General features: G+C 38.6%; 1 protein-coding gene across 6 annotated transcripts in view; it reads right to left on the minus strand.

Moving 5' to 3' along the window:
• Positions 1-441: 441 nt before the first annotated feature.
• Positions 442-20,883, minus strand: part of ANO4 (anoctamin 4) — a 399,084-nt gene continuing 378,642 nt past the window's right edge. For 5 of the 6 annotated variants that reach the window (XM_058425434.1, XM_032168899.2, XM_032168897.2 and 2 more), the window contains 6 exons: positions 18,547-18,699; positions 17,390-17,537; positions 12,295-12,414; positions 8,477-8,582; positions 2,009-2,204; positions 442-1,222 (listed from right to left, as the gene is read on the minus strand). In XM_058425434.1, coding sequence (XP_058281417.1) covers positions 2,013-2,204; positions 8,477-8,582; positions 12,295-12,414; positions 17,390-17,537; positions 18,547-18,699 — 719 coding nt within the window. In that variant the 3' untranslated portion in view covers positions 442-1,222; positions 2,009-2,012. Of the gene's footprint in view, positions 1,223-2,004; positions 2,205-8,476; positions 8,583-12,294; positions 12,415-17,389; positions 17,538-18,546; positions 18,700-20,883 lie in introns of all 6 variants that reach the window. The other variant, XM_058425435.1, reaches the window with a different exon arrangement.

Below are 20,883 nucleotides of genomic sequence, written 5' to 3' on the forward strand. Positions count from 1 at the left end.
GTTATTATCATTGATCCATACAAAGTCCCTCTCTCATTTAATTCCCACCCCCCATTTCTATTCCCCATCTTCCCATGTGCAACCTTCCTAATATGTTTGATATGCATCTTTTTGTTTGTATGTACTTTTAGAAAATGTTTGTTTTGTGTGCAAAAAAAAATTTAAAAAATAATAAAATTGGGTAGATTATCAAATCCTCAAATTATGGCATATTCATTATGGCTTATATTAAAAATATTCCACCATCAAGACTGAGGAAAAAAGTTCATCAGAAACATACGCTGATATTTGGCTATATTGTTTGTTTTTACATGCATTTATCCAATAAACATCTGATTTCTTGCAAAGTCCCTCAGATATTCTCCTCACATTAAAGATTCCACTTATTCTGTGATTTCTTTTATTCTATGAGACAAAAATACAACAGAATTTCAGAAGAGCCAGCTGAAAATATTCCATGTGCATAAATTTATTTTAAATTTTATCGCATCACATTATACAAGCATTAATCATGGCTTCATATTGATGACTATTTAAATGTGAAAATTCATTCATGTCAGTACTTTTTGGCTATTTACAAGTAAGGAATTTCTATGTACTTTATATATCTCTGTATTTGTATGTACATATGCAGGAATACATGACTATACATATGTACACACAGAAATACATCTATGGCCATACACATAGCTATAGATATGTCATATATAATAATCTTTTCAGAAAGGTCTAAAATTAAAAAAAAGGAAAGAAAAAGTTGTAAACAGGGTCTTGTCTGTGTTGTTGGTGACATGGAATTAAGACCATATGATGACATTCTAGGAATGTGTGTCCATGTGTCTGAATACCCTTTTTAGCCCAGTGTCTGTAAAATTCACATGGGATAGAATGCAAAAAAGGTAGCAAACAGGCTGAAAAACAGGCCCAGTATACAAGTTCCCCTTGATTTTAAAAACTTGAGAATGTAACTGCCCATAATGTGCATGCTTGCTTGGTCAAGAATGGTCTATGGATAGATAGCAATTGTGCGCTGGACTGCAACGTGATTTCACAGCAGTGTGACTCCAACGTCAGTCCTCTACTGGATGCTGACCCTCCTGCGGCCACCGGTGTCTGCAACATGCACTACGGTTGCATTTTTAGTCATTCACTTGAGTGTGCTTTTGCACAGCCAGGAGAAGTAAGCAGAATTCAGGTCCTTGGCCTGGAAAGGGACTATTTTCTGGAAAGAGAAAAGAAGGCATAAAGATCTTATGTATACACAATTGCTTTAAAACGTGAGGTGCAATGGTTTGTACTTACCATGCACCAAAGGCATTCAAAGAATTTCTAACCCCAAATGGAGTCAGGGATGGTATAACCATTTTTATGCTTGCTTTATGGGTGAACAGACTGAGTCAGAAGGGCAGTCTGAAGCAACATCACATCCTGCCAACTATTGGGGAAATAGAAACAGACAGGCAGATACTATGCTTTCAAGCAAAAATTAGAAATGGCCTTTTTGGGAAGAAAGCAGCCAGTAGCAGTGGGGCCAGAAGAAATTCTTCATCAGTTACTGGTCCTGCAGCCCAGGACAGCCCTGTTGCACCTTGGTCTCTGGCCGCTGAGGCTTTCAGGAAGAATTTTCTTTACTAACGTCTGCCTCCCACCCACCTAGAAAGAAGGGGCATGTTTCTCTGGCGATATTAAAGAAAATAGCCCGGCTGCAGGAAAAGAGAGAGGAAGCTTTGTTTCAGGGAACTCCTAGGCCAACTCATGAAGACCTTGACTGATAGGCCAGAGTCTGGAAAGAAGGCAGAGAAGTGTCGCAGAAGGTATGTGGGAGGGGAAGATCAAGCAAAATTTGCAATGATTAAAGTAAAAAACAAGTTTCTTTTGGATTGGGAAGCTTCTAAGGAGTTTATTTTGATCCCTGTTCCTGCAACAATGGTAAGCTTTGCTTCAGGGAGTTTAAAGCTCCCACTCAACCTCGGACTGGCCTCAGACGCTGAGCACACCTCTCACCTACATGGTCACGGCCACTCGTTGTGGTGTGCTTTTCCATTCTTCTTCCTCTCCTTTCGTTCCTTCTGGAGACGTTCCAGTTCTGCTTCATACATCATCTCCTGAATCAAGTACTTCTCTCTTCTCATTCGATCCCTTAGGTCTTTTGGGAGGTCTGGGATCAGATATGAAATGAGGTGCTTTATACAAAACACGAGGTGCTAAAAACACAGAGGAGAATGTAACAGAGTCAGGTCTACTGTGCATCCCGAATGAGGTTAGAGAGTTGGCTGAAGAAGGATGTGGACCCTCTGGGACATGTGGAGAGTGGAAAGAGGCCAGGGGAGGTGTGTGTAATGCAAGATGATAGGACAGGTGAGGCCTGAACTGGTCTGATGGCACCACCTAAGGAATAGAAAGAGGAGTCCAGAAGGAAGGTGGGAAAAGAATGGTCAGATAATTAATCCAAAGGAGAGCCAGAAGAATGTATTCTGTGGAGTCAGAAAACCCAGGTTGAAGCTGGTAGCTTTCACTGCTTAAGGGCTGTCTGTCTACCTGAGGATGAAATATTTAATTTATCTGAGCCTCATTCCACTCATCTATAAAATGAGTATTGTGAGAATTATGAGAAAATGTTTAAAAATGCCTTGTAGACTGTCAAGTGCTTTATAAATCTTGGTTATAAGAATTATCAGTGGGCCTAGGGAAATGATCATTTCAGGAATAATCTTTTTTCTTTTTGGTAAACAGTCACAAATTCTTTACTTGAAATACTAATAGCTGGAATTCCAGAATCACTGTCGCTTCTGCTCATCTATATAATGGTGACCAATAAAGTACTAGATGACAATTTAAAGGCTATTACAATTCTAAAGTATTAGAGACTAAATCATGTTCAAATGATACTGCTAAGTATTCTTCGTTTTATTTAAAACTTGATAAATTTGGTGATGCATTGATGGCACAAAATTAAGCTTTTCTACATAGTTCTCATATTTTCAAATAGTTAACAACAAAATATTAAAAGAAAATGGAAAATTCTATTTGAAAAGCCAAATAACTTATGGCAACCTTTTAAAAAGTTTTGTCTGACAGATTTACAGCTGAATTCTACCAGAGGTACAATGAAGCGCTGATACCATTTCTATGGAAACTATTCCAAAAAATTAAAAAGGAGGGACTCTTCCTTAACTCATTTATGAGGCAAGTGTCATCCTGATACCAAAACCTGGCAGAAAGACAACAACAACAAAAAAACTTCAGGCCAGCATACCCGATGAACATTGATGCAAAAAGCCTCAATACAATACTGGCAAACCAAATCCAGCAGCACATCAAAAAGGTTATCTACCATGATTAAGTTGGCTTCATCCCTGGGATAAAAAGTTGGTTCAACATATGCAAATCAGTAAACATCACATAAGCCTAAGTAATTCATCACATAAGCAGAACTAAAGACAAAAACCACATGATTATCTCAATAGCTGCAGAAAAGGTCTTTGATACAATTCAACATCCCTTCATGTTAAAAACTCTCAATAAGCATTCCCCTTAAAAACCGGCACAAGACAAGGATGCCCTCTCTCACCACTCCTTTTCAACGCAGTATTGGAAGTTCTGGCCCAGGCAATCAGGCAAGAAAAATAAATAAAGGGTATTCAAATAGGAGGAGAGGAAGTCGAATTATCTTTTTTTTGGCAGATGACATGATCCTGCATCTAGAAAATCCCATCATCTTGGCCCAAAAGCTTCTTAAGCTGATAAGCAACTTCAGCAGAGTCTCAGGATACAAAATCAATGTGCAAAAATCATTAGTATTCCTAACCACTAACAACAGGCAAGCAGAGAGCCAAATCATGGATGAACTCCCATTCACAACTGCTATAAAAGAATAAAATACCTAGGAATACAGCTAACAAGAAAAGTGAATGACCTCTTCAAGAACTACAAACCACTGCTCAAGGAAATCAGAAAGGACACAAGCAGATGGAAAAATGTTCCATGCTCACAGATAGGAAGAATCAATATTGTGAAAATGGCCATCTGCCCAAAGTAATTTATAGATTCAATGCTATTCCCATTAAACTACCATTGACACTCTTTACAGAATTAGAAGAAACTCTTTTAAAATTCATGTGGAACCAAAAAAGAGTCCAAATAGCCAAGACAAGACTAAGCAAAAAGAATAAAGCTGGAAGCATCACACTACCCAACTTCAAATTATACTAAAAGGCTACAGTAACCAAAACAGCAGGGTACTAGTACAAAAACAGACACATAGACCAATGGAACAGATTAGAGATCTCAGAAATAAGACTACACATCTACAACCATCTGATCTTTGACAAACCTGACAAAAGCAAGCAATGGGGGAAAGGATTCCCTATTTAATAAATGGTTCTGGGAGAACTGGCTAGCTATATGCAGAAAATCGAAACTGAACCCCTTCCTTCCTTACACCTTATGTAAAAATTAACTCAAGATAGATTAAAGACTTAAATGTAAAGCCCCAAACTATAAAAATCCTAGAAGAAAATCTAGGCAATGCCATTTAGGATGTAGGCATGGGCAAAAATTTCATGATGAAAACACCAAAAGCAATTGCAACAAAAGAAAAAATTGACAAATGGGATCTAATTAAATGAAAGCACTTCTGCACAGCACAAAAAAACTATCATCAGAGCAAACAGCTAACCTACAGAATGGGAGAAAATTTTTGCAATCTATCCATCTAACAAAGGTCTGATATCCAGAGTCTACAAGGAACTTAAACACATCTACAAGAAAATACCAAGCAACCCCATTAAAAAGTGGGCAAAAGACATAAACAGACACTCTTCAAAAGAAGACATTCATGTGGCCAACAAAGATATGAAAAAAAGCTCAACATCACTGATAATTAAAGAAATGCAAATAAAAATCACAATGAGACACCATCTTACGCCAGTCAGTATGTTGATCATTTAAAAGTCCAGAAACAACAGACGCTGGCAAGGTTTCAGAGAAAAAGGAACATTTTTACACTGTTGGTGGGAGTATAAATTAGTTCAACCATTGTGGAAGACAGTGTGGCAATTCCTCAGTGATTTACAAGCAGAAATACCATTTTACCCAGCAATTCTATAACTTGTATGGCAAAGGACACAAACGGATACTTCTCAAAAGAAGATATACAAGCAGCCAACAACAATATGAAAAGATGCTCAGAATCTCTAAGGAGATTAGAGAAATGCAAATCAAAACCACAATGAAATATCATCTCACACCAGTCAGTATGGCTCTTATTAGAAAGGAATATAAATCATTCTATTATAAACATACATGCATGCATATGTTCATTGCAGCACTATTCACAATAGCAAAGGCATAGAATCAACCCAAATGCCCATCAATGATAGCCTGGATAAAAAAATGTGGTACATATACACCATGGAATACTATGCAACCATAAAAAGGGATGAGATCATGTCCTTTGCAGGGACATGGACAGAACTGGAAGCTGTTATCCTCAGCAAACTAACAAAGGAACAGAAAACCAAATACCACATGTTCTCACTTATAAGTGGGAGCTGAAGGATGAGAACACATGGACACATGGTGGGAAACAACACACACAGGGGCCTTTTGGGGGTGGGTGGGGGGAAGGGAGAGCTTTAGAAAGAATAGCTAAGGGATGCTGAGCTTAATACCTGGGTGATGGGTTGATCTGTGCAGCAGATGACCGTGGCACATGTTTACCAACGTAACAAACCTGCAGGTCCTGCACATGTACCCCGGAACTTAAAATAAAAAACACAAATAAAAAACCCCAACCAAACAACAAGAAGTTTTGTCTGAAAAATTTTAAGACAGTGGTGGGTTAAAAATATCTTCTTTAAAGAAAGAATGTGCCATTGGTAAGCTAATTTCCAGGGAAGAGCAGCTTAATATTTTCTTCTCTTGGTTCCCTGGAGTGAAGGAAAAAGCAGTGATAGAATAGTCTTGAAGAGGTCTAGGAAACTTTAGAACCAAGCCAAGAGGCAAACTTGGCTTTTATTAATCCAGCTTTAATATATGTGACAAGAGATGAAATTTCCATTTATGACTACAGTCACAGAAATGCGAACTATTTTTACAGCAATTTTCTTAAACCCTGAAAGAAAATAGATAATATATTTTTATTGACATATAATATAGACAATTGCTAGACAGATTTTACTTTATAATTCCATTTTGAGTCTTAGCTAATAAATACTTACTTGGATGATTGAATATAAATAATTCTGTGATGATACACAACCAGAAGTACCACTTGTAATACCCAGTCCCATTGGAAAATGCTTATAATCATGTTGGGAAATCCTGATAACTATTTGAAAATCATAAATTAACTATATGAATCAGCATATTTCAATATGTGTGGTAATTATGGCAATAATTGGAGACATTTAGAAAGAGTGAATCTCCAACTTGACAAAAACAAGCAATGGGGAAAGGATTCCTTGTTCAATAAATGGTGCTGAGAAAACTGGCTATCCATATGCAGAAGAATGAAACTGGACTTCTACCTATCATCATATACAAAATTTAACACAAGATGAATTAAAGACTTAAATGTAAGATCTCGACTATAAAAATGCTAGAAGAAAACCTAGGAAATACCCTTCTCAGTACTGGCCTGGGCAAAGAATTTATGGTGAAGTCCTGAAAAGCAATTGCAACAAAAACAAAAATTGCTAAGTCGAATCTAATTAAACTAAAGAGCTTCTGCACAGCAAGAGAAACTATCAAAGAAGTAAACAGACACCGTACAGAATGGGAGAAAATATTTGCAAACTGTGCATCCAATAAAGGTCTAATATCCAGAATCTGTAAGGAACTTAAACAAATCAGCATGATGTAAAAAACAAATAACCCCATTAAAAAGTGGTCAAAGGACACAAACAGATACTTCTCAAAAGAAGATATACAAGCAGACAACAATAATATGAAAAAATGCTCAGAATCTCTAAAGAGATTAGAGAAATGCAAATCAAAACCACAATGAGATACCATCTCACACCAGTCAGTACGGCTCTTATTAGAAAGTCAGGCCAAGTGCAGTGGCTCACGCTTGTAATCCCAGCACTTTGGGAGGCCAAGGTGGATGGATCATGAGGTCAGGTTAAGACCAGCCTGGCCAAGACAGTGAAACCCCATCTCTACTAAAAATACAAAAGTTAGCCGGGCGTGGTAGTGGGTGCCTGTGATCCCACCTGCTCAGGAGGCTGAGGCAGAGAATTGCTTGAACCCGGGAGGCGGAGGTTGCAGTGAGCCAAGATTGTGCCACTGCACTCCAGCCTGGGCAACAGAGTGAGACTCAGTCTAAAAAAAAAAAAAAAAAAAAGTAAACAAATTAACAGATGCTGGCGAGGCTGCAGAGAAAAGGGGACACCTGTACACTGTTGGTGGAAATATAAATTAGTCCAGCTACTGTGTAGTCTGGAGATTTCTCAAAGAACAAAGGGTTTAACTACCACTCAACCCAGCAATCCCATTTCTGGGTATATACTCAAAGGAAAATAAAGCATTCTACCAAAAAGACACATGTACTCATGTGTCAATCACAGGACTATTCACAATAGCAAAGACATGGAATCAACCTGGGTGCCCATCAGTGGTGGACCGGATAGAAAATGTGGTATGTATACACCATGGAATACTATGTGGCCATAAAAAAGAATGAAACCATGTCCTTTGCAGCAACATGGATGTAGTTGGAGGCCGTTATCTTAAGTGAACTAATGTAGAAACTGAAAACTAAACACTGCATGTTCTTACTGTATGTACTTAGAGTGGAAGCTAAACACTGGGTACACATGGACATAAAGATGAGAACAACAGACACTGGGGACTACTAGAGAGGGGAGAGAGGGAGGGGACAAGGGCTGAATAACTACCTATTGAATACTATGCTCACTACCTGGGTGGTAGGTTCAGTCGCACCCCAAACCTCAACATCGTGCAATGTAACTTTGTAACAAACTTGTGCATGTACCCACTGTAACTAAAATAAAAGTTGAAAAAGAAAAAGAAAAAAGAATGAGTCTTACTGGGCTGCTGTTTTCCAAATGTTTCCAAATTATGGTCCCAGAATGGCTATAGTCAGAATCATTACAGGGAGCTCATGAAAAACAAGTCACAGACATGATATGTCAGAATATCTGGGAGTGAGGATGGAAAAACTGCATTTTTGCTAAAGTTTAAGAACTATGGCCCCAGAAAATTACATTTAGGACCAACGAGTTCAGATTTGTCCATTAAAAACCAACTATGGACTTTCAAATACGTCTTGGAAAAATAAATACTTCAATTAAGAAAAAGAAAAGATCAAAAAGAGGTTACACAATATGACGCTACTACTTCTGGAAGTATAGATAATCACATTCAAAATCCCCATCACTTATTTTTATTCATGACTCCTACTGACTTCATTATGTCAAAGGAAATAAAGAATTTGGCTGAGGAAACTTACCTCAAAGACAATGATAAAAGCTAATCGAGCAGCTAGGACATGCCAAAACTGCAGTGTGTAGCCATAGGGCACCAGTGAATGAGGTGGGTCACGGTAGTCCCGGTATCTATAAAGACACAGGAAAATGTTGCATTCAAACTATGATTTTTCTGATTCTCAAATCTCTTCCATTCTCATTATATAGTCCTCATTCAATAGGAGGTGAGTTTGGACAGTTTCTCTATACTAGATATCTGTTGTTTTGCTTGTCCAGCATTTTTCTTCTGATAAAATAATATCTCTTCTCCTCTGGGGAATCATCTGTGTGGGTTGACTAGGACTTCCCCCTCCACCTGCCTGATCTCAGCTCAAAAGATGAGCCAGAACTGATCAGTGACATCATCAAGATGTCTGCTAGAACTATCACTTAGTGAATGATCACTAAGCCCACAGAAGGCAAAAGCCTGGGACTCCTGGTGGCCTTGTATGGAGACAGAGAGCCTGCTTGAGAAGGAAGTCAAGAAAGCAAAGCAGAGACAGCAGAGAGGCAGCATCCTGCTGACACTGCTTGAGGCCTGGGATCCGGCCATTACTGAAGCTCATATCACCCCTTGACTCTCCCAGTTAACTGAACATTTTTTTGTTGTTTAAGTCAGTTTACCCTGGATTTCTACCACTTGCCACTAGAAGAGTCCTTCCTAATGTATCCTCCAGCTATCACTTTTGAGTCGGCATAAAATTCCACAAATGTTTGCTGAATACCTATTGGGTGCCAGACACCATTCAGAGAACTTTAATCCATGTGACTCCATTAAAGTAATACTTTAATAATACAACATGCTCTCATAAATCCACTATGAAGCCCAAGAACTAAAACTTTACCAGGAACTTACATCAATTGCTTCCCTTAACCTGAATTTCATTTTTATCTTTAACTTATATGTATATGCATTTGTCTGAATATTGTACTATTTAGTTTTTGAACTTTATAGAAAAGGTACTGTACTATATGTAGTTTGCTGGGGCTTGCTTTTTTTACTATTATGTTACTAAGATTCATTCACATTATTGCATGCGGTTTAGTTTTATTGCTGTATAATAGACTCTACTGTGACTACATTATGGTTGTTTTATATAGTATATAAGTATACACTTACAGGCTGGTCATTCCTATATTTTCTTTTATGTTGAGACAGAATCTTCCTCTGTCACCCAGGCTGGAGTGCAGTGGTGCGATCTTGGCTCACTGCAATCTCTGCCTCCCAGACTCAAGTGATCTTCCCACCTCCCGAGTAGCTGGGACTACAGGTGTGCACAACAACGCCTGGCTAATTCTTTTGTATTTTTGGTAGAGACAGGGTTTTACCATGTTGCCCAGGCTGGTCTCAAACTCTTGACCTTAAGCTATCTACTCACCTCAGCCTCCCAAAGTGCTAGGATTACAGGGTGAGCCACTGCACCTGGCCTCTATATTTTCTTTCACTTTCCCTAACCATGGAAAGCTTTGAAAAAGAAAGCTCCATCAATGATAGACTGGATTAAGAAAATGTGGCACAGATACACCATGGAATACTATGCAGCCATAAAAAGGAGGATGAGTTCATGTCCTTTGTAGGGACATGGATGAAGCTGGAAACCATCATTCTCAGTAAACTATCGCAAGGACAAAAAACCAAACACCACATGTTCTCACTCATAGGTGGGAATTGAACAATGAGAACACTTGGACACAGGAAGGGGAATATCACACACCACGGCCTGTCATGGGGTGGGGGGAGGGATAGCATTAGGAGATATACCTAATGTAAATGATGAGTTTATAGGTGCAGCACACCAACATGGCACATGTATACATATGTAACAAACCTGCACGCTGTGTACATGTACCCTAGAACTTAAAGTATTAAAAAAAAAAAAAAAAAAAAAAGAAAAAGAAAGCTTCAGTCCACTCACTTCAGCAAATTCCCTTTGGGTAAAAGTTGGCTGCAATGCTCTGTGTACCACTTCTTTCTGCCTTAGAATACCAAATATTCTTCCCAGGTCATTAATGTATTTGAGAAGATGTTTTTAAATTTTTCTCTACATGTTTATATATTTTCATCCCGAGAGCTGATCCGGGTGCCTCACCTGCTATATGACTGAAAAACCTGAAAATATTATTTTACGTGATTTTAATTAGAAATTTAAAAATGTTTTCTTTGGGGGACTTTTAAGAAAAATGCTAAACAAAACAATCATAATTTAACTTAATGGTGCCAGCATTAACAACTCCATTCACATTAATAATTTCTGGAATATATTTTTATGTTACTATGTGAGACAGGCAGGAAGAATTATGAGCCAGGAAGCAGAAGAGGAGAAAGACTATGTATTTTTATCTTATTTTCAAATGATTACAAAGTTTTTAACTCCAAATAATGGTTGGCATTTTATTTTGAAGCATTTCATACTTAGGATCCTGTATACGTCTAACAATGCTTGCTAAATAATTTCATGTATGAAATGGTCTGGGCAAGCAAGTGGAAAATCTACTGAAGAAAGCATCAGTTGTTGCTTAATTGCTTGCTTCTCCACCAGACCCCAACAGAGAGTGGCACTAGATTATATTCCAGCCAGTCTTTCTCCCCATCTTACTTGTTACTCCATGTGGGAAAGGAAATAAGCCATCTGATGAGATGTGACAGCCAATGAGACCTGGGAACTTGGCATGAGTGTTTAAAGGGGTGGAGGGTACGCTGTCACTGCACAGAAATGGGGAGCCCCTGGCTTCTCTCACCCTCACCTTCTGTAAGATGAGGGACTGAAGTGGATCATTACAAAAGTCCCTATGTCAAAGCATCTAGGACTCCATGGCTGTTGTTCCTTGTGGCTTTGATTACAGGGAGAACATAGAATGTCATGATGCGGAATCTCCAAAATTCTTTGTTTTGTTTTTGAGACAAGGCCTTGCTCCACAGTTTGAATGCAGTGGTGCTATCATAGCTCACTGCAGCCTTGACTGCCTAGACTTAAGTGATCCTCCCACCTTGGCCTCCTCAAGTGCTGGGATTACAGGTGTGAGCCCACAAAATTCTTATAACATCAAAGTATTAAGAGAAAAAGGTGCCATCTGGACTCTTCAAGAGCTGTGCACAAGTAATCTCATTGAGCTTTTAGTGAATGGTTTTTATCATTTGTCAGATGAGATAATAGTGTCTAACTTAGAAGGCTGATGTGACGATTAAATGGAGTAACAGTTTCTGGCACAGAGTAGGTGCTCAACAAATTCTCCTTCATGTATGTTTGTATAGATACACATCAAGAGGCACAGTTTAATTAGTTTCCGTTTAAAGGGAGAGAAAGAGAGAGAATGAGCACATGTTGCAGAGGCTACTGTGGTGGAACCTGAAATGAACTGGGCCTCTTTCCACAGGCTTCTGAGTTGTTCAGCATTTAGAAATGTGATGTGACATACTCTGGGCAAGAGAGAGAAGCAGAACAAAGACAAGTGCCCTCAACAGCTGTCACTCAACCCGCCTGGGGATTGTCTGTCCCTGAGTCCCTGGAGCAGGGGTATAACCTTCACTACTATATTTTTAGTTTTTCCCTTTAAGCCAGCAGTTCTCAATTCTGACTGCACCTGGTTTCTGAGTTCCATCCCCTGACATTCTGTTTTAATTGGTTTGGGTTGTATCCCGGGCAAGAGAAGGTTTGAAAATTCTCCATGTGCTTTTAATGCATTGTTGAGATTGACAGTCACTGCTTTAAACACACTCAGCCAGAAGGGGCCTTTGGAGTAAAACCTCCCCATGGTGGAGCCAGCCCAGCTCAGGCAGAGCCACACTGGGTGCCACACTCACCTGCAGTACTTAAGAGGAGTCCCTGAGAACTCACTGCCATCAGATTCAGGCTCAGATCGGTTCTCAAAGTCAGAAATACGAAATACAGACAAGCTGGCATTCACATAGCCAACCATGCACCTATAAGAGGAGGCAAATTCTACCATTAGAACACTGATCACCTTCTCTGTGTCCAGTTCCCTGAAGACCCTGCTTCCCAGACGTCCCTGCAATTGTAAATGCCTTTAACTAGCCCTTCCTTGTCAACCAGAACGCAGGTTGGGATGTGCTGGAAAGCCCTGGGCATGTTGAATCAGGAACAAGTTGCTTATTTTAGTTCTTGTCCTTTTTCTGCAGAATCATCATATAGAACATCTCTACCCCAATTAATGTTTCAGTAAAATAGGTAAAAAGCAGCATTACATGATGGGCATAACTTACATGTAAGTCAAGCTTCTTTTGTTGATGATACACATGAACACAGTTCCTCATTAATGGTTTTATATATATTTAAGGATATTCTCAACATGTTCCAAATATGATTGGTGTGCATATGACCCCCCCAACTCATATCCCATGCTACAGTCATGTTAGACTATATTCCCTGAAAGCTTCTGATGTTTTCATGCCTCTGCTTGTTATCTTTTCTGTTAGAATTCCCTACCTCTTCCTTTACAAGTGGAAATAGTATTTATCCTTCAGCGGCCAACTGAAACACCACTCCTTCTAGGAAGGCAACCTAATCGCTCCAGTCACAACATCTCACTCCTTTCTGTCTCTCTGTAGTGCCACTATACTTACTTAGTTCACCATTACCAGATCGCTTGTACTAGAGTTGGCAGCATATATGTATGTCCTCTCCTTTGGACTGCAATTTTTTGGGAGCAGAGCAGGTATCTTAGGTATTTGTGTATCCTATGACTTATGACAGTCTTGTGCAGTGTAGGAATTCCATAAATATTGAATCGATATGATTGGAGGAAACTAAAGTATGAGATTCTATCGATCATTCTAGATTGAATGGGTAGATAAAATCAAGGATTTAATCATTCAGTCAATAATTCCATTCAAGAAAAAGACCATTTTAAAAGTATGATAGCAAGCAGCACTCTTAGAAACATCTTTTCTACAAGTCTCTAAACAGTTTTACATATTGAACATTGTGGTGAACACATGCACTTACTGAAATAACAATGTTTGAAACTTTGGGTGAAATTAGCACTTAGATACATCCTGTATACATTTTTCTTTAAACAGTGTTTTACATACAAAAGCTTGGGTTTTGGGGTCAAATCTTAGTTCTGCTGGTTTCTAGTCATGTAATATTGGCATGTTATATAACTTCTTACTTTTTTTTTTTTTCTTTCTGAGACAGGGCCTTGCTCTGTTGCTCAGGCTGGAGTGCAGTGGTGTGATCATGGCTCACTGCAGCTTTGACCTCCCAGGCTCAAACGATCCTCCCACCTCAGACTCCTGAATAGCTGGGACTACAAGGCATGTGTCACCATACCTGATTTATATAACTTCTTAAAGTGACAGAAGTTCCCACCTCATAGGGTCCTTGAGGGGATTATATTAAACAATGAATGTATAGCATGTGATACAGATCTTAGCCTATAAGTAAGATAAACGTGAGTGGTGATTATTCATTTCATTTATTTCTTGCATCTAGCAGGGGGTCAATAAATAATTACTGATTGAATGAATAAATCATGATCTTCAGATTTTCTTCATTAACAAGTCTGGCATGATTATTCCAAGCTGCTGAACACGAAACCAAAATGATGACATGAACACAGTTCTGAGAACACATGGGTTCTGTGTGTTATCATGCTCAAGACAAATCACTGGCTTTATCATGGCCTTAAAAAAAAATGAACCAAGCTGAAGGACCCCTTTGTCAAGTCACTCATGGGTGAAAACAAATGGTCAGGCGGTGTGTAACATGCCTTAATCCAACTGGCAGCAGGCCTCTCCTACTGAAAGGGTAATTCGGAATGATGTCTCCCTTACCTAGGAACTGTCTAGACCTGGACATGAAAATAAATTAGTGCCTTGAGGATGATTAGCTGTCACAGAGAGGGAGTAAGTTTTAGCAGAGTCTTTCTAGAGATCTGAGCTTTGGGAAGGGAAAGGTGTTCTGGGAACTGGTGAAAAAAAAAGGCCCAGCACTGAAATGGAATATTCATAACCCCTTCTGCACTCTTATCTCACAGACCAGCCCCGAGGCTTTATGAAGACTAATGCTACTGTCCATTGGTTGTTCTGCTCAAAAACTCCATTAAGAAAATTTGAATTTAAATAAAACACCTGTTTCATGGGCCTATGCATGTAATGACAGTCATAAATCCAAGTTGAAAATGTGTCTTTAGAGGGTGGTTACTCCTGAGTGCAAAGCATTAAATGTGTATCTAGTACAGGAACACAGAGTTATCAGCTGTGTACGTCTTCCTTCCATATCATATCCCTAATGGGGGAAAAGATGGATGGATGGCTAGACGTTTCACTAATTCCTTTCACCTTTTGTAGACTGTTAGCTATTGTCAATATCAAATAGTGGAAGTTGTCATCAATTCAGGCAAGTGAGATTTATCACATTTTGCTGTATAAAGTTCAGCTAGTAGCATGCAAGTGTCAACTCACTGACCCATTGTTATAGCAGGAAGGTCACAGGTAGTAGAGAACCCATGTCTATCACTGGGTTTACTGGCAGGAATGCTATATACCCTCACTGTGACCCACCACCAGCTCTCAATGAGACAGAGGGAGATGAGGCTACACTGATGATTAGGGAGAATTGAGAAGTACCAAGAAAAAAGTAACAGACGAAGGGTTTCCTGTGGATATAAAGTCAGTTTTCTTAAATGAATGGTAGATGGCCTCTGTAGGCGCTTCCAAGAAAGATCTAGAAAATGTCTTCTACAGGGTAGTGCCATTTGGATTAGGATGTATATCTCTTCCATGTAACTTCTGAGAAGACCACATACTCATTTAAATGTGAGAATTCTACAGTAAAAGCCACTCACCACTTATTATTTTCAATCCTTTAATACATAAGAAAGGGATGAGCCAGCAATCACTGTACTACCCCAAAGGCTTATGACTTTCTATACCTTGACAATTCTGCTACTCTTATGAGTTCAATAATTCCTAAGGCATTTCTAAATTGGAAAAATAAAAAAAATCTGAAAAGTAATAGAGTGGCCAGTGAGGCAGAAAATAAGATTCATGAAGAAACATACATAAATTTAACTATTTGAAAAAAATGAAAAATGACTAGTGGATTAGAAAACAAAAGGCAGATCTATACATTGAAAGTGGCAGAAGGCTCCTAAGTCAAAGAGAAAGGTTAAAAAAGAAAGAAAGAAAAGAAAAGCTCCGAAGAGCCCAGTAAAATTCATATAAGGAGGCTATGGATACACTTTAATCACTGCGGACATTGTCTTAAATCTAATAGGTTGTTAAAATTCTAAAGCTTTGATTCGCTATCAATTGGGCATAAAAGTTCCCATTTTGTTTTTGCTTCCCCCTAAAACAAGGTAGATTTCACCATATTTGAATTTGGGAAAGAAATGAAACACCAATGCGATGGAAACTCCAGGGGGTTTACTGTTAAGGGACAGCCCCAAGGGCTGTGAGGTGCGGGATGGAGAGTGAGTCGAGGCTCTACCTTCATGTGGGCTCCCAGAGTTACTCTGCCTTGTGATTCTGGACTTAACCTCTTTTAATCTCTTCCTGCTCCTCAAAGTGAAGATTATAATGCACATCCCACTCCCGGGGCTGTTTTGAGAATCAACTACAAACATATATGAAAGTGGTTTGAGTGAAGGTAAGCTTTTTCAGGCTAAGCCAAGCAGAGAATGTCAACGATAGCTGCAATTAGAAAGAAATGCCTGGGCAAAATAACGTGTCTTTACATTTCTCTTAAAATGGGACGGTATGCTCACTAAAAGTTGCTAGAAAATTAGTGTGTCATGGCCACATGCTTATAGTAGTCAAGAACTTTATAGAAGCCTTTTCAAATAACTGGATTGTGAGCTTTATGACATTCCTCAATCATCCATGCCTTGGCCCATTTATGTAGGATTAATAATGAAATTGGACCCAGGCCAGGTTTGCATGAGTTCAGTTGATTTGATTTGGTGGCACTTAACTCCTTGGGGTTGATCAGCTACAATGGCTGTAGAGGACGAATCAATCTGACTCAGGCTAGTAAACCAGGGCTGCTTGTATAAGTAGACAGCAGCCCATGTAGGGTGATTTCTGGGTTTATTAAGAAGACCCTGTGATCCCCAAACACACCTCACTCTGACCTATAGACATCAAAATCCCATAGTAAGAGTTCAATTATTTTGGCTTTAGCGAAACAGGGATTTTTAAAGCATGTTAAGACTTCTTGCCCTTTTTCCAAGGTACAGGAATGAAAGCTAGGGGATGTGTTATAATTTTGACTCGTCTTTATCTGACCATATATAGAGTACCCTGGCTTTGCAAACCATTGAGGCAATGCCATAGAATTGATCCTCCCAGGGAGTTTAGTCTACTCAACTTGCTTGGGGTAATATAGGCATTGGTCAGGTCAATACCCAGGAAAAAGTCATTCGCTTACTTATTCCATGAATACTTACTGAGGACCTACTGGGTACTCAGTACCTAGTTCCATATTTCCTATGTAAGTTCTGCAGAGTCTACACATAATGACACAACGTAAATCAGATTGTAACTGTCCTTTTGCAAACTCATGATATAACTATATATACATCATATACTACTTTTTTGGTATACACATTAGCATATCATACATTTCTAAATTCGTAGTGGGCAGAGGTCAGGGGTGGGGAAAATGATTAATTGCCACTCTTACATTGGATTCCATCTAAAACCTGTCTGACTTGTATGTCTTCCAACTCTTTGGTAGATGAGGACATGTTTTCTTTGGCTGACAGTGTTATTATTATTATTTATAATAAATCATAATTCCACCTCCCCTAATCACAGACCTCTCCTTCTCAGCATGTACTCCATATTCTCCAGTGCAAAGTCTTCTGTCTGAGTGTCCAACCTCAAAAAATGGCTAGGAAATAGAAATTGTATAATGGTTTTATAGCAAACTTACTTTTGCCCAGCTTCTCCTTGGCCTGCACAAGGTCCATACTTATAAGCATACACCAAGCGAGGAATAAAGTCAGATGTTATCGCTATGACAAATGCATTTGTAATAACAGAGAGAATTCCAATGCCTTCAAGAATTCCATACCAAATTCCTATTCAAATAGAAGTGTTGTATTAGTTCCATACACAAAACACAGGTAATAATTATGAAAAAATGGGAATTCATTTTTAAAAGTCCTTTTCATGGGTTCTTTCTTCATCTTTCCAAATACTGACAGTTGCAGCCAGGAGGATGGATTTGTGCAAACAACTTGGCATTGAGGGAGTTTCTATGGGAGTGTCTATATGCTCATGACTTAATAGTCAGGATCAGACATGAGGCAGAGAATTCTGGTCAATGATAAGGCACCAAAATACCATCTTATAGGATCAACACACATAATGTCAAGCCTCACCAGACTGGGAGCTCCTTAAGGGTATGGATAGGGTCCCTCCTTCTGTTCATCTTTGTGGGCCCTGCCAATGACACACTGACCCAGGGTAGGTGCTCACAGAATGTGTGTTTGTTTCATGTGGAGGTTAAAAGACATCATTAGCAATAACATCCACATGCAATTCTCTTCCACACATATTGGCTGGGTGACTGCCTGCTGTGTGCTAAGCACTGAATGCAGAAATGAATAAAAGACAGTCTTTGATCTCAGGCAGCTCTGATGGGAGCTGCATCTGATTCAACTCAGCATCTCTAGTCAAAGACCAAAGTTCATCTCGCCATTAGAAAAACTGGATTATACTTCATGTAAATCAGGCAAATATTTAGGAAAGAACAAATCAAGGTTAAGCAAATGGAAGATCTATTTTAAAAAGGATGTAAGTGATAATAAATCTAAATTTTAGATTCTAGAATCTTAAGATAGAAATAATCAAATTGAGACTCTATTTAAGCACAAATTCTCTAGCACTGGAAATTATAAACTTCCAAATAGGCAGCTTTACTTCTCGTCTAATATTATTTAAAACTAATATAATTATTCTTTGCAAAAATTAGGTGAATTATCTTAAATGGAAAACATAATTAAAAATCTAAAGTTTGTGGATTTTAAAATTTTATCCACCAGATGTTTAACATGTATTTTAAAAACATACCCAAATCCAACTTACCTATGTCTTTGGCCCTTGAAGCTAAAGGTCTCCTCCACTGTGTGACAAATTTGTAAGCATCAAGTCGAATTTCAATTATGTTATTCAGTAAGGCCAGAAGTGGTGCTAGGGGAAAAGCTGCCACAAAGATAGTTGTGAATCCAAACTGAAGAACTAGAAAATAAAAAAGGAAAAAGAACAGAGTATTGGTTTTCCATTTCTGTTTTCAAAGGGATCATAATCGGAATATGTTATTGTCTTAAGTCCCATGTTTCCCAATACAGACGCACAGGGGATATTTCTTCCAGAAAGATGGCCAGGAGACTGGAAAAAGAGGCACTTTCTGGGCCTAGAAGCAACAGAATCCTGGGAGCTATGAGCACACCTAGGATCCAGATCTTGTTTCCTAAATATCATTCTCTAACCAAAGGAATCAGTGTTCCTTGGAGGAAGGTTTGATTCCAGAGCTACGGTAGGGACAATACAAGAGAAGCATGGGACATCTTGTGATGGCAGAAAGGAAGGAAATGCTCAAAAAATGATGGGGACATGCCAATAGGACACAGGACAAACCTGGAGGCACCCCTAATGGCCAAATCTGGAACAATTTGTACGAAACAATATTAATAATGAAAGCATGGGATTATAACCCAAAGACTAGGTATCTAAGTCCAGACTGATGTAAATATATACTTACATAAATAAGTGATTAAATAAATAAATGGGACATAAGGGGTGGCTCTTCATTATGATAGAATTCTAATTAATCAACATAGGAGGAATGATGAAAATTAAAAAATCACCATTAGTCAAGCATCAGAGTAATAATTTTTGTAGGCAAGAAATATCAAAGAATGCTAAAATTAGTAGGGGGAAGTATATTGCAGAAACTAGGATATTTGTAGATTCTCAAAGTATCTCCTCACATAATTTTTACTAATTACAAAACAGAAACTTTTTAGCAGAGGAACCTGGAAAACATCTTTTTTGTTTGTTTTGTTTTTTGCTTTTTTTGAGATGGAGTCTAGCTCTGTCCTCCAGGCTGGAGTGTAGCGGCACGATCTCGGCTCAGTGCAAACTCCGCCTCCTGGGTTCAAGTGATTCTCCTGCCTCAGCCTCCTGAGTAGCTGGGATTACAGGCACCCACCATCACGACCAGCTAATTTTTGTATTTTTAGTAGAGACAGGGTTTCACTGTGTTGGCCAGGCTGGTATCAAACTCCTGACCTTGTGATCTGCCCGCCTTGGCCTCCCAAAATGCTGGGATTACAAGTGTGAGTCACCGTGCCCAGCCGAAAACATCATTTTAACCAAGTGATCAAAGTTAATATCACCAGTAACAAGACATAATGATGTTACACACCCCGATATGATGCACCAAGGAGGGTATAACATCACTTCTGTGGTATTCTTGCCAAAAATGAATAACCCCAACCCAATTATGCAAATGCATGAAACAAACCTGAATTGAAGGAGCTTCTCCAAAACTACTGACAAATACTCTGCAAGTATGTCAAGATCATGAAAAACAAAAACAGACTGAGGAATTGTCATTGATTAAAAGAAACTAAGGAGACAACATATCTAAATGCAATGTTGGATCTTGGAAGTATTGTGAACAAGAAAAAAGTTATTACTGGGAAAATGCAAAATTCAAATAAGGTCTGTAGATTTGACAATAGCATTGTATTCTTAACTTTTCTTGTTTTAATAAATATGTAAGATGTTAACATTAGCAAAAGTAAGGTATAGAAACTACTCTTTTTGCAACTTTCAAAATAAAAATTTTTTTAAAAGGAGGTGGTTTCTGACGCAAAACAACCAGTCATCATAATGGAAAATAAAAAAATAAAATTTACTGGGCATCATGGACAAAAAGCATTTGGCTGTTTGAATGACTATGTATATATACATATATGACTGTAAAAATAGTAAAAAATATATTTACAAACTTTATTTTAGAAAGTAACAACAACAAAACAATGACTACACATATATAGCAATTTCTATGTAAAAACAGGCATTGTTCTAATTACTTCATATACACTAACTCATTTAATTTTCATGACAACCTTATGTGGTGGGTACTACTATTATCCTCATTTTACAGGTAAGGAAACCGACGCACAAAGAGGTCAGGTAACTTGCCCAAAACAAGTAAGTAAGAAAGGACTCTAATCCCAGCGTTGTAGCTCCAGAGTTCTGCAGAGTCCATCTACCTCATCTTGGTTACACTGCCACCTCCAGGTGTCCCCTGTCTTTGGTCACATTCACACTTAGTGCTTGTGCTAGGTGGCTCTTTATCCACCCATAGATGTGGGCATTCCCTTCTGTTTCAACCTTGGTTTTATTTTTCTC

Source organism: Hylobates moloch, unplaced genomic scaffold (genome assembly GCF_009828535.3).
Source record: "Hylobates moloch isolate HMO894 unplaced genomic scaffold, HMol_V3 SCAFFOLD_12, whole genome shotgun sequence".
In the NCBI taxonomy this organism is placed as follows: Eukaryota; Metazoa; Chordata; class Mammalia; order Primates; family Hylobatidae; genus Hylobates; species Hylobates moloch.